The sequence below is a fragment of the Lonchura striata genome, chromosome Z (assembly GCF_050655825.1).
Source record: "Lonchura striata isolate lonStrDom1 chromosome Z, ASM5065582v1, whole genome shotgun sequence".
Taxonomy (NCBI): domain Eukaryota; kingdom Metazoa; phylum Chordata; class Aves; order Passeriformes; family Estrildidae; genus Lonchura; species Lonchura striata.
In genome coordinates, this window is record NC_140740.1 from 24432688 (window position 1) to 24447254 (window position 14567).

General features: G+C 54.8%; 1 protein-coding gene across 1 annotated transcript; it reads right to left on the bottom strand.

Annotated features, from left to right (window-relative positions):
• Nucleotides 1-1245: 1245 nt before the first annotated feature.
• LOC144248326 (serine/threonine-protein kinase PAK 3-like) lies at nt 1246-9070 on the bottom strand. The gene is made up of 15 exons (XM_077790409.1): nt 9025-9070; nt 8531-8644; nt 7463-7651; nt 7019-7029; nt 6511-6548; nt 6059-6072; nt 4819-4995; nt 4412-4475; nt 3736-3784; nt 3458-3570; nt 3151-3268; nt 2305-2404; nt 1824-2020; nt 1590-1727; nt 1246-1347 (listed from the first exon to the last, which is right to left on the bottom strand). The coding sequence occupies exons 1-15, from the start codon at nt 9068-9070 to the stop codon at nt 1246-1248; spliced, it is 1470 nt and encodes a 489-aa protein (XP_077646535.1).
• Between the last annotated feature and the right edge of the window lie 5497 nt (nt 9071-14567).

Here is a 14567-nt window from a genome sequence, read left to right on the forward strand (position 1 = left end):
AAGCCGTGAACGGGAGAGCCCGTCCGCAGCGCACAGCTTGGAAGGCACTGACCAGCTTAGGCACAGCGTGACACGCAAGGGAACACTCCAGGGCTCTGGGGGGTTTAGAGGTTTTATTGCCAGTCATGCTGAAAGCAAGAGCTGGAACAGAGCATCTCCTGGTTACTTCACCATCTTCATCTTCCTCAATCTGTCCTCCAGGTGGCCTCCTCCAGGTGGCCAGTTCAGGCAGACAACTCGTGGGACATGCCTGCTCCAGATCTGCTCAATCCCACATTCTTCTTGGATAGCTCAATTCTTCTGATGACAATTCATTCATTTCTCCTTAAGGGATAATTCTGAGCTTCCCTACATCAACACTACTCTACTCTTTTCTAAACAATGCTTCATGAATGAAGCCTTCTATGGTCTCTAGTCCTAACTAAAGACAGCTAAGCTCAGAAAACCTCAAAACATTACATTTCCTATCTACAGCAGAGCTCCTCGTAAAACTCAGGGGATGGCTGAAGCTCTGCCTATGCACGATCCATCCCCGTTTCCCTCCCCTGAGCTGGCAGGGCACGAGGGCCTCCTCAGGCGCAGGCGTCTGCACGCCAGTTTTCCTGCACTTGCTTTCCCCACTTGCGGTAAGCAAAGCTGCTTACCTCAGCGTGATCTCTGGGCCTCTGCAAGGGACTGTCCAGCTTAGCTAGAGCATGGCAAGGAAGGGAGTCTTCCAACGCTCGGCCTATGTCAGAGTTTTATTGCCACTCTGGCTGAAACAAAGTGTCCCCTCACTACTTCTGCATCTTTATCATTCTGCCCGGCAGCTGGCCTGATCAGGCTGACAGCTTGTAGCGCCTGCACAGTGCACTTCTGCTGCATCACAGCTTTTCCTCTCACAGCTTAATTCTGATTATGACAATTCATTCTTTTCTACTTAAAAGAGAGCTCAGAACTTACCTAAATTAACAAGACTATATTCTAAGCTAAACTATCCTCTACTATCTAAGCTATCTAGATTCTACAGTCCTTTGAATTCTCTGCCTGAATTTCCTTAAGTTTTAAAAGTTAATCTTTTCATGAAAAAAAAACCCCAACAACGGTTTAAGTTGAACCTAGCTAAACTAAGAAAATTCCGGAACCATTACATTTCCTATCTACAGCACAGCCCCTTATTAAAAAGTCAGGGGATGGCTGAATCTCTGCCCAAACACAACACATCCCCTTGCCCCTGCTCGGAGCTGGCACGGCACAAGGGCCTCCTCAGGCGCAAGCGTCTCCTCTCCAGTCTTCCAGCACTTGCTTGGCTGAGGTGACCAGAGCAGCCAGGCTGGAGGCTGGCTCGCCTGAGGTCACAAACGGATGCTGCCCGGAAGAAAAACCAAAAAGAAGGGAACCCCCGTTACTTTCCACGAGCACATCCTCACGGGCCCAAGCAGGACTCCTTGGCTGCCCAAAAGACACACCAAGAGGACCGAGGGCAGCACATTCCCCGTGGGCCTTCCTCTCCTGGAAGCTGCCTCACCCACGCAGCCCACACTCCTCTTGATCCCTGGATGCAGGTGTCCTCAGCTGGCAGGGCTTTTTGCCCCTTTGCTTTTTCTCACCTGCAGGAGTTCCTGGGCAGACCAGCGCCTGTCCTCGTCTGCCTGCAGGCAGCAGCGCAGAAAGTCGCGCAGGAGAGCCGAGTGGTGCCTGGGGTTCTGCAGTTTCGGGGGCCCGTTCATTTCTATCAGTTCAAAAACCTACAACACATGGATGGAAGAGGACACTCTAGCTGCTCCTTTCCTAGCCACAACAGCTCTCTCCACACAGAGCCCCTTTTCTAAGTTGCACCTTACCCTGACACGGGCCATCCTCTCGTAAGGAGCTTCCCCTTCCACCATTTCCAGCCCCATGATCCCCAGGGACCAGATGTCCACTTTGGGGCCGTAGGCTTCTCCTCTCACCACTTCCGGGGCCATCCAGCTGGGAGTGCCCACTCTGGAGCTGCGCTTGCTGCGCTCAGGGCTGAGCTGAGCGCAGAGGCCAAAGTCAGCTGAGGAGAAAAACAAAGCCTGTCAAAGCCAGCCACCGCTGGCAAACCGGCCTAAAGGATGGCCCACTCCAAGCCTGCCAAGGCCATGCCCAGTCTAGCTGAAAAGGCAGCTGAGCTCGCCTTCCCCGTGGCTGGAGCCAGGGAAATAGGGCATTGGCCATTTCAGAAACACCCTCACGATTCACGTGCTGGCTGAGCAGCGCTTCTGGGGAAGTGGCAGTCACCAAAAAGCAGCCCCACAGCACACGCGGGGAAGGCTGCCCCTGAGCAGGGGCGATACCCACCCAGCTTGACAGATCCGTCCATGCCCACGAGAACGTTGCCGCTTTTGATGTCCCTGTGGATGACTTGGCGGGAATGAAGGAAATGCAGTCCTTGCAGGCACTGAGAGAGAAAGGAGGGAAGGAAAGTTAACATTCAGCATCTGATTTGATCCCAGAAGAAAGGAAAGGGCTCCAAGAGGTTGACTGCTTTCTCAGGGAATTGTGAAGGAGGGAGCACTAGCACAGCGCTGTCAAGAGCAAGAGCTTGCTGCTTCAACACTCTTAGAAGTGCTTTGGATATTTCAAAGCGAAGGCATCTGAGCTTGCACGAGTCCATCCTGCCATTGGTACCAAGCACGTGACCTTTGGCTGGCAAGCAGCATGGCAACGATTTCATTGCAAGCCCTGTGGCAGCAGAGGAGGAAGCAGCACATTAGACCTGTTTCAGAATCCCTCGCCATCTGGGCTGCAATGCCGTGCTTTGAAGCTGAGGACATCTCCTTTGCCCTCGGCTTGAAATTCTGCCACCCGCATGCGGGCTTAGAATGTCAAGGAATGTCAGACAGACGGACAGGCTCCAGACAAACATTCAGAGGCAAAGCTGAGAGGAGCAAGCCAGGAAATGAAACAAGTGAGTGTGCACAAGCTCCAGAGGACGGACAGCATGGAAGAGTGCAAGAACAGAGCCTAAGGCGTGCGGGGACTCCAGCAGGCAGTTCCCTTCAGATTAATGCTCTTTCTTCTGCTCTGTGTCGTGAGAGCAGCGCCAAAAGAAAGCCGGGGCCAAGAAATCTCTGCTCTCCTTAACCACCAGCTGACAAGAACCATCCTGGGCAGGCCAGGGGAAGCACAAGCGGGACGCCTCACCTCCCGACAGACGGCGCCTATCTGTCCTTCCTCCAGGTACACTGCCCGGAGCACATCGAACAACGTGCCGCCGTCCATGAACTCCATCACCAGCCAGAGCTCCGCATCCACCAGGTAGCTGAAAGAAGGAAACCACGGCATGGAGAGAGAGGAATGGGCACGGCTCAGGCACCCGAGGGCCTGACCCAGGCTTTTGCAACTGCTCTCCAAGCTACACATGCCAGAAGAGATTACTGAAAGCCAGCTGCAAACTCCTCCCGTGCACATGCAGATGTCTAAAGCTACATAGACGTGAGAATACCCCAACCTGTCTAAGTAGCTGACAATATTGGGATTCCTGCTGTCCCTCATCACCAAGATTTCATTGACAGCCAGCTCCTCAGACATCTTCTCCTGAAGAGACATTATCTTGATGGCCACCTACAAAGACATTGGCCACCATTAACTTGAGAAGTCGCTCCCTGCACGAGACTCAAGGAACACGGAGCGAGCGCTCGTGCCATGACACAGCGAGCTGTGCCAAACTGCCCTGTTGCCAGACAGCAGAGCTTAGGGAGAAACTGCTCGCGGGTATTGACACTTTACCTGTTGTCCTGTGCTGGTGTCGAGGGCTTTATAAACAGCTCCAAAGCCCCTAGAAAGAAAAGGGCAGCAGAAAAAGCCCTTTATAGCCCTGGCAGTGAAAGCAAGCCTAGGCAGGAGATCTCCCTAGGCTGCCTGGACTCCTTAGAAAATGCCTGCCTGCAGCGTCTCTTCAGCTGGCAGCACGGCAGCCCACCAGCCCTCTGCCATGCCGGACAGGGAACACGGAGCTCCCTCATGGAGACCAAGGACCCGTGCAAATCTCCAAGGCACACGCCCACTTGGTTCCATTCCAGTGCAAGGGGGGCTCGATCTCTGTGTGGCTTTGCGCACAAGTGTGCAAGTGGGCTTACATCTGGAGAAGACTAACTTTGAAAACACTGCCTTCAAGAACTGTCCTCAGACAGCTCTTGAGTGGCAAGGTGCCCTTGGAGGCCATACAGACACAGGGCCAGGAGATCTTCCAGGTCCTGCTCCTCACTGCTGCAGCAAGGCGTCGCTTGCATCAAGTTGTCTTTGCTGATGCTTCCTGACTGCTCTGACTGAGCCGTCCTGAGAGGTGACAGGAGGCAAAGCCCGAGGCTGACCGCGTTTGGAACTGGCCTGACTTCACGCTGGATATTGCACAAGCTGAAGACCCGGCCCACAGTTTGTTCTATGGAGCAGACGTCACACTTACCCTCGTCCAAGTTCTTCAAATGCCCTGTATTTCTTCATTGGCTCGCCCAGACTCACAATGCTCCCTGAGAGAGACAAAAGCAGTGCCAGGAGCTCACTTTCAACCGGAGGCCTTGCTGCCCACACAATCCAAAATGCATGCCCACTGTCAGGAGCTTGAGAGCTCCCAGGGGCCAGTCACTCGCGACGTGCCACAAAAGGCAGCCCAGGCAGAGCCAAGCCAGGCCCAGGTGCCCCCAGAGGCAGCAGGAACACCCCGAGCGCTCCCTCGCTGCCTCAAAGCACAACAACAGCTTCTGCAGAGAGGCCTCAGCGCCTCTGAGACCGAGGAGGAACTTCTGGCGCAGCCTGCACCGAGACAGGCAGACAACGCACTGCTCTGGCAGACAAGAAACACGGCAGACGTACTCAGTGTCTTCAGGCCCTGCTCCTCTCTCATTTCGGGCTGCTGGGCTGGGCTGCTGGATGAAGTGCCGGCAGCTGGGGGACAGCTGGCCGCTGAAGGCGATGCCGGTCCAGCGGCACGTTGAATGGCAGAGCCTGTCTTGAGCTGGGACCAGAAAGGATTGCCCGTCAGAAGGGCGGCTGGCACAGATGCCCCGGAGAGCACACGGCAAAAGCAAGGCCTTCGGAAGATGCTGTCGGCCACCGCCAGGCCTCCTCAGCTGGGGGCTTTTGGACGTCCCCTTCCCAAAGGCAATGGGAAAACCACTAAGGCTACTTCGATACAGCCCCTCATGGCCACTTCCATGCTCCATCGTGCTGGCCTTTCTGCACGACAAGTGGAACTAGCCATTGATGGGCTTGCAAAGATCCGCAGAGAGATCAGAGCAGGGCTCCAGAGCCTTGTTGCGGTTCTTCCTCCTCCTGTGTTTTCCTGGGCAATGAAATCACCCTGGAGCTGGCATGCAACTGTCTGAGCAGAAGCCCAGAGCGTGTCCCTTCTCTGATCCCTTTCACCGATTTCCCCTCTGTATTTCAGGCATTAGGGGGCGGCCCTTCGGGGCTGCATTCCAGCCCTGCTGAGCCCCACCCGCCCTTTACAATGCAGAGCCCTCTAGGATTCTCCTCACCAAACCCTGCTCTGACCATGTGCAAGTGAAGCGCAGTCTACATCATGCCTGAACCTAAGTAGTCCATGGAGTGTGGCTTGTCCCTTCCAGGGGCCAGTGTTTCCCAAATATCCTGCAAGGCTGTCAGCTGAGTCTTTGGACCTCTCTGTCCGCTGGCCACAGGTGGCCCGCATCGCCAGGGGGCACAAGGGGCTCATTTCTACGCTGGGAATCATTGAATGCTGCCTCTTGTCTGATGCCAAGAGGCATTCTCGAGCCCTCTCAGCATCCCAGCAAAGTGATGCTCAAGTGTCAAAGTTCAGGACCCATTGGCCAGGGCTCCCTGGCTTGGCTGAAGCAGCACTAGGTCATGGCAGGCACACAGCCCCCAGCATCTTCAGCCGCAAGCAACAAGGGCTGGGCTTGAAGGCCTGGCTTGAAGCTTGGCCCTGCACCCAAGGCAGTGCCAGCCTCAGATGCCACTTACTGGCTCTGCAAGTTCAGCCTGTGGAGGGACAGCAGCTGGAAGCTTGCTGCTGTTTTGCTCCTCTTCAGCCTCTCCCTCTGTAACAGTGCCAGCCAGACGAGGCGCTGACCCTGCGGCTGAGCCCTGCAGACAGACAGAAGTGAGAGAGACTGGGAACAGCCAACCCTTGCAGCAGCTGCTTTCTACTGCGCTGGGAAAGCACCCAGAATAAGGGCAAATCATAGACTTGGATACAAGTGGCATTCTGAGTCATGAAAGCCCTAGGAAGATGGCTGCATGAGGTGCTACTGCCTCTTGCTGTGCATTTGATCTTCCATGCTGGCTAGAAGCAGCAAGACACCTTGGAGCTGTCACATTTGCTTTTCACCTCTTGAAAGGCTCTTGATGGGAAAATAAGGAAGGAGCCAGTGCTCCCTTTGCTACTACTGCTGCCACCAGGCAGCTGGCCTTTCCTTCAGCCTCCCACGCTGGCACTCTACACTCTACTGCAACAGGCCAAGCTCACAGCTTGCTGCACAGTTCTAACACGCCAGCAACGTCAGGGGTTCCTTTGCCACTCACCAAAGCACAGGCTTTTCTCCATCCACGTGTGAGGTGACCTGCAGGGAGCAAGGGAAAAGGAACCAGAGGCCCTTAGAAAAGTGCCTTTTGCTGGGGGCTCCCACAGCACAAGTCATTCCCAACGGAGAGCATTTCCCTTTCCCAACATGCCTCCAGGAGCAAGAGCCCTTTCCCACAGCAAGCGAGAGAACAAACAAGGACACTAGAGTAGGCGCTGTCTACGTTTGGGCCTCTTTTGCCAGGAAAGAAACAGAAACACGGCCAAGGAAATGCAACAGCTCAAGCAGTTTTTCCTCTTCTCTTCCCAGTATTTTATAGATCGTTTTTTTAATTGCATGCACAAGCCATTCCCATCAATTGCTGGAAGACAATACAACAGCAAAGCTTCCACAAAGGGCCCCTTTGCTGTGGCAGCTCTCCGCTGCAGCGGCCCCAGAACAGCTCCTGCCTTCAGCAGCAAACCCTAACTGGACTGGAGTTTGTGCTGCATCGCCAGGAGAATGGCTACCTTGGCGCAGCCTAGAAAGGGTCAAGGCACACAGCCAAGGCCTCTAAATGGCAGCATTTGGAGCAAAAGGGGCTTTCCTTCACTCCTGGAGAGAGCCACAGGGTTTTGAGAAGTACTTCTGAGCATCTCCCCTCAGAGTCTACAATTTCCAGGTTGTCTTGGTTGAAGCAGCAAGCTGAGGAAATGACACACTCCACTGCCACGCGCTGTCCCGGGGAGGGAAGGCAAGCGCTGCAGGCTGCAAATTACATTGCAAACGCTCTGCACCTACCACCCAGTACAGATACCCCCTTCTTAGCTGATGCTGCTGGCAGGAGATTTACCAAACTGGTGGCATCCTAACGGCAGTTTTGTTCCCTGATCAACTCGGTCACTACCGCGGCATATAGAGCAGAGCGAAGCAAAAGCCAGGGGACGCCAGCCCCAGGATAAACCTTTACTTACGAGTCAGGTGGGTCAGGTAATATCCAGAATAAGCAACGGTAAAGATGGTGCAAACCGCGGCACAGACCTGCCCGAACATTTTGGCCATGCTCTGCTGCTTCGCACACTGAATGCCACCCAAGGGGTAAAGCAAGACTCCTCTCGGGGTGCAGGCCGTCTGCTGAGAACTCCTTGGTCGCAAGGATCCTCCTGCAGGGAGCGAGCGGAAAAGCTGCTCTGGACAACCAGGCCTCGGGCTCACGGGGACATCGCTGTGCTGTGACGCGGCACTGTGACGTGGCACCGCTCCCTTGACCTCACAATAGCAGCTGCTCTGGGTTTGTTGTGCCCAGCAACCAAACCTTCTGTACAGATGACGCAAAAGAAAAGCCTGGGAAGTTCTGCTCAGTCGTGAAGCAGCAGAATATGTCCTTCCAGTCCATAAGCCAGAGCTCAAGGCGTCCCAGGGCAACTCAGAAGACACGGCGGCCCAGCCTGCACGCGAGAACAGAAAGCAAGTGTGCTTCTTCTCCCTGGCATCTTAGTTGGTTCTGAAAAGCCAGCTTCTTCCATGACATGTAGGGGGAAAAAGAAGCAAAGAAAATAAATTTCCAGGAGTATTGCAGCGTGCAGATGCTTCTTGAGCACACCGGTGCATGCTGATTTTTTCTCCCACTCTGTTTGCTGCACGGCCTCCCTTTTGTGGCAGGGAGATGCTGGCTTAGCTCTTGACACAAAGCTCCTCTTGTCCTGCTTGCTCTTTCTCTGGCCACTGAAAGCCTCAGAACAACCACAGGAGCTCTGCAGTGGTTCCTGGGCTGCCACAGTTGTGTTGTGTTGGAGCTCTGGCAGCAGCCTGCAGCCCACTGCTCTGCAACGCCCTGCAGATGTCGAGCCCAAGGAAGGGCCCTTTGGAACAGGCCAAAGCCGCAGTCTCACAGATGTTTGCCCAGGCTCCATGCTCCCTGTAAGATTCCTGGCGGACACTTGCACAGCCACATGCCAATGAAAATGAGTTGTAGTCATTCCCCTCTCTGTTAAAATCTTCAGCTAGACCCAGGAGCCAGCTTGAAAGCAGAAAGAAATTACTGCGTGAGAGGGCGGAAAAGTGCACGCAACTCCTCTGGAAATCAACTCGGTTCACCTGTAGAACAAGGATGCCAGACTTGCTTTCCTGGTGACTCCGCACCCGCAAGTCCTCTGCTGGTGGACAGCACAGTCCAGTCTTTCAAGGAGCTTTACCCTGGGCTCCTCACACTTCAGAAGCTGAGGGTGGCATTTCAAAATCAATGCAATTGATGCAAGGCCCAGCACTATCTTCAAATTCTCTTGCTGAAACACTGCAGTAGTTACCCAGAAGGATTGCCTCCATTGGAAAGCATCTCATTTTCCCCATTTCCAAGTCCGCTCACATCAACCAGCAAATTGTAGGGCTTTGGAGAAGGAGGAATGACACGGTAGCATGGAAAGCCCAGTGTAGGCCCTCAGGCCCCCTTGAGCAGGGCGCTTTGGTGCCCCAGAGGTTCAAGAGAGGGAAGCGTAAGGAAGACGTGCCCTTTCGACCCTCCTTTACTCCTCAGCACCAAGTGACCGCCAGGAAACGGGGGACAGCCAGGCCAGGTCCCTCATCCTGACCCAGCGTGAGGGGCAGCTGGCACGGAGGGACACAAGGGCACGGTGGGGAACATCTCAGCCAGGCAGGTGGGGCGGTGTGGGGCAGCTGTCGGGGAAGGTGTGTGGGGCAGGCCAGGGCCACTCTGGCAAGGGGGAGAGCCTTGGGCCGCTCGGAAGCAGCGCAAAGCCGTGAACGGGAGAGCCCGTCCGCAGCGCACAGCTTGGAAGGCACTGACCAGCTTAGGCACAGCGTGACACGCAAGGGAACACTCCAGGGCTCTGGGGGGTTTAGAGGTTTTATTGCCAGTCATGCTGAAAGCAAGAGCTGGAACAGAGCATCTCCTGGTTACTTCACCATCTTCATCTTCCTCAATCTGTCCTCCAGGTGGCCTCCTCCAGGTGGCCAGTTCAGGCAGACAACTCGTGGGACATGCCTGCTCCAGATCTGCTCAATCCCACATTCTTCTTGGATAGCTCAATTCTTCTGATGACAATTCATTCATTTCTCCTTAAGGGATAATTCTGAGCTTCCCTACATCAACACTACTCTACTCTTTTCTAAACAATGCTTCATGAATGAAGCCTTCTATGGTCTCTAGTCCTAACTAAAGACAGCTAAGCTCAGAAAACCTCAAAACATTACATTTCCTATCTACAGCAGAGCTCCTCGTAAAACTCAGGGGATGGCTGAAGCTCTGCCTATGCACGATCCATCCCCGTTTCCCTCCCCTGAGCTGGCAGGGCACGAGGGCCTCCTCAGGCGCAGGCGTCTGCACGCCAGTTTTCCTGCACTTGCTTTCCCCACTTGCGGTAAGCAAAGCTGCTTACCTCAGCGTGATCTCTGGGCCTCTGCAAGGGACTGTCCAGCTTAGCTAGAGCATGGCAAGGAAGGGAGTCTTCCAACGCTCGGCCTATGTCAGAGTTTTATTGCCACTCTGGCTGAAACAAAGTGTCCCCTCACTACTTCTGCATCTTTATCATTCTGCCCGGCAGCTGGCCTGATCAGGCTGACAGCTTGTAGCGCCTGCACAGTGCACTTCTGCTGCATCACAGCTTTTCCTCTCACAGCTTAATTCTGATTATGACAATTCATTCTTTTCTACTTAAAAGAGAGCTCAGAACTTACCTAAATTAACAAGACTATATTCTAAGCTAAACTATCCTCTACTATCTAAGCTATCTAGATTCTACAGTCCTTTGAATTCTCTGCCTGAATTTCCTTAAGTTTTAAAAGTTAATCTTTTCATGAAAAAAAAACCCCAACAACGGTTTAAGTTGAACCTAGCTAAACTAAGAAAATTCCGGAACCATTACATTTCCTATCTACAGCACAGCCCCTTATTAAAAAGTCAGGGGATGGCTGAATCTCTGCCCAAACACAACACATCCCCTTGCCCCTGCTCGGAGCTGGCACGGCACAAGGGCCTCCTCAGGCGCAAGCGTCTCCTCTCCAGTCTTCCAGCACTTGCTTGGCTGAGGTGACCAGAGCAGCCAGGCTGGAGGCTGGCTCGCCTGAGGTCACAAACGGATGCTGCCCGGAAGAAAAACCAAAAAGAAGGGAACCCCCGTTACTTTCCACGAGCACATCCTCACGGGCCCAAGCAGGACTCCTTGGCTGCCCAAAAGACACACCAAGAGGACCGAGGGCAGCACATTCCCCGTGGGCCTTCCTCTCCTGGAAGCTGCCTCACCCACGCAGCCCACACTCCTCTTGATCCCTGGATGCAGGTGTCCTCAGCTGGCAGGGCTTTTTGCCCCTTTGCTTTTTCTCACCTGCAGGAGTTCCTGGGCAGACCAGCGCCTGTCCTCGTCTGCCTGCAGGCAGCAGCGCAGAAAGTCGCGCAGGAGAGCCGAGTGGTGCCTGGGGTTCTGCAGTTTCGGGGGCCCGTTCGTTTCTATCAGTTCAAAAACCTACAACACATGGATGGAAGAGGACACTCTAGCTGCTCCTTTCCTAGCCACAACAGCTCTCTCCACACAGAGCCCCTTTTCTAAGCTGCACCTTACCCTGACACGGGCCATCCTCTCGTAAGGAGCTTCCCCTTCCACCATTTCCAGCCCCATGATCCCCAGGGACCAGATGTCCACTTTGGGGCCGTAGGCTTCTCCTCTCACCACTTCCGGGGCCATCCAGCTGGGAGTGCCCACTCTGGAGCTGCGCTTGCTGCGCTCAGGGCTGAGCTGAGCGCAGAGGCCAAAGTCAGCTGAGGAGAAAAACAAAGCCTGTCAAAGCCAGCCACCGCTGGCAAACCGGCCTGAAGGATGGCCCACTCCAAGCCTGCCAAGGCCATGCCCAGTCTAGCTGAAAAGGCAGCTGAGCTCGCCTTCCCCGTGGCTGGAGCCAGGGAAATAGGGCATTGGCCATTTCAGAAACACCCTCACGATTCACGCGCTGGCTGAGCAGCGCTTCTGGGGAAGTGGCAGTCACCAAAAAGCAGCCCCACAGCACACGCGGGGAAGGCTGCCCCTGAGCAGGGGCGATACCCACCCAGCTTGACAGATCCGTCCATGCCCACGAGAACGTTGCCGCTTTTGATGTCCCTGTGGATGACTTGGCGGGAATGAAGGAAATGCAGTCCTTGCAGGCACTGAGAGAGAAAGGAGGGAAGGAAAGTTAACATTCAGCATCTGATTTAATCCCAGAAGAAAGAAAAGGGCTCCAAGAGGTTGACAGCTTTCTCAGGGAATTGTGAAGGAGGGAGCACTAGCACGGCGCTGTCAAGAGCAAGAGCTTGCTGCTTCAACGCTCTTAGAAGTGCTTTGGATATTTCAAAGCGAAGGCATCTGAGCTTGCACGAGTCCATCCTGCCATTGGTACCAAGCACGTGACCTTTGGCTGGCAAGCAGCATGGCAACAATTTCATTGCAAGCCCTGTGGCAGCAGAGGAGGAAGCAGCACATTAGACCTGTTTCAGAATCCCTCGCCATCTAGGCTGCAATGCCGTGCTTTGAAGCTGAGGACATCTCCTTTGCCCTCGGCTTGAAATTCTGCCACCCGCATGCGGGCTTAGAATGTCAAGGAATGTCGGACAGACGGACAGGCTCCAGACAAACATTCAGAGGCAAAGCTGAGAGGAGCAAGCCAGGAAATGAAACAAGTGAGTGTGCACGAGCGCCAGAGGACGGACAGCATGGAAGAGTGCAAGAACAGAGCCTAAGGCGTGCGGGGACTCCAGCAGGCAGTTCCCTTCAGATTAATGCTCTTTCTTCTGCTCTGTGTCGTGAGAGCAGCGCCAAAAGAAAGCCGGGGCCAAGAAATCTCTGCTCTCCTTAACCACCAGCTGACAAGAACCATCCTGGGCAGGCCAGGGGAAGCACAAGCGGGACGCCTCACCTCCCGACAGACGGCGCCTATCTGTCCTTCCTCCAGGTACACTGCCCTGAGCACATCAAACAACGTGCCGCCGTCCATGAACTCCATCACCAGCCAGAGCTCCGCATCCACCAGGTAGCTGAAAGAAGGAAACCACGGCATGGAGAGAGAGGAATGGGCACGGCTCAGGCACCTGAGGGCCTGACCCAGGCTTTTGCAACTGCTCTCCAAGCTACACATGCCAGAAGAGATTACTGAAAGCCAGCTGCAAACTCCTCCCGTGCACATGCAGATGTCTAAAGCTACATAGACGTGAGAATACCCCAACCTGTCTAAGTAGCTGACAATATTGGGATTCCTGCTGTCCCTCATCACCAAGATTTCATTGACAGCCAGCTCCTCAGACATCTTCTCCTGAAGAGACATTATCTTGATGGCCACCTACAAAGACATTGGCCACCATTAACTTGAGAAGTCGCTCCCTGCACGAGACTCAAGGAACACGGAGCGAGCGCTCGTGCCATGACACAGCGAGCTGTGCCAATCTGCCCTGTTGCCAGACAGCAGAGCTTAGGGAGAAACTGCCGCGGGTATGGACACTTTACCTGTTGTCCTGTGCTGGTGTCGAGGGCTTTATAAACAGCTCCAAAGCCCCTAGAAAGAAAAGGGCAGCAGAAAAAGCCCTTTATAGCCCTGGCAGTGAAAGCAAGCCTAGGCAGGAGATCTCCCTAGGCTGCCTGGACTCCTTAGAAAATGCCTGGCTGCAGCGTCTCTTCAGCCGGCAGCACGGCAGCCCACCAGCCCTCTGCCATGCCGGACAGGGAACACGGAGCTCCCTCATGGAGACCAAGGACCCGTGCAAATCTCCAAGGCACACGCCCACTTGGTTCCATTCCAGTGCAAGGGGGGCTCGATCTCTGTGTGGCTTTGCGCACAAGTGTGCAAGTGGGCTTACATCTGGAGAAGACTAACTTGGAAAACACTGCCTTCAAGAACTGTCCTCAGACAGCTCTTGAGTGGCAAGGTGCCCTTGGAGGCCATACAGACACAGGGCCAGGAGATCTTCCAGGTCCTGCTCCTCACTGCTGCAGCAAGGCGTCGCTTGCATCAAGTTGTCTTTGCTGATGCTTCCTGACTGCTCTGACTGAGCCGTCCTGAGAGGTGACAGGAGGCAAAGCCCGAGGCTGACCGCGTTTGGAACTGGCCTGACTTCACGCTGGATATTGCACAAGCTGAAGACCCGGCCCACAGTTTGTTCTATGGAGCAGACGTCACACTTACCCTCGTCCAAGTTCTTCAAATGCCCTGTATTTCTTCATTGGCTCGCCCAGACTCACAATGCTCCCTGAGAGAGACAAAAGCAGTGCCAGGAGCTCACTTTCAACCGGAGGCCTTGCTGCCCACACAATCCAAAATGCATGCCCACTGTCAGGAGCTTGAGAGCTCCCAGGGGCCAGTCACTCGCGACGTGCCACAAAAGGCAGCCCAGGCAGAGCCAAGCCAGGCCCAGGTGCCCCCAGAGGCAGCAGGAACACCCCGAGCGCTCCCTCGCTGCCTCAAAGCACAACAACAGCTTCTGCAGAGAGGCCTCAGCGCCTCTGAGACCGAGGAGGAACTTCTGGCGCAGCCTGCACCGAGACAGGCAGACAACGCACTGCTCTGGCAGACAAGAAACACGGCAGACGTACTCAGTGTCTTCAGGCCCTGCTCCTCTCTCATCTCGGGCTGCTGGGCTGGGCTGCTGGATGAAGTGCCGGCAGCTGGGGGACAGCTGGCCGCTGCAGGCGATGCCGGTCCAGCGGCACATTGAATGGCAGAGCCTGTCTTGAGCTGGGACCAGAAAGGATTGCCCGTCAGAAGGGCGGCTGGCACAGACGCCCCGGAGAGCACACGGCAAAAGCAAGGCCTTCGGAAGATGCTGTCGGCCACCGCCAGGCCTCCTCAGCTGGGGGCTTTTGGACGTCCCCTTCCCAAAGGCAATGGGAAAACCACTAAGGCTACTTCGATACAGCCCCTCATGGCCACTTCCATGCTCCATTGTGCTGGCCTTTCTGCACGACGAGTGGAACTAGCCATTGATGGGCTTGCAAAGATCCGCACAGAGATCAGAGCAGGGCTCCAGAGCCTTGTTGCGGTTCTTCCTCCTCCTGTGTTTTCCTGGGCAATGAAATCACCCTGGAGCTGGCATGCAACTGTCTG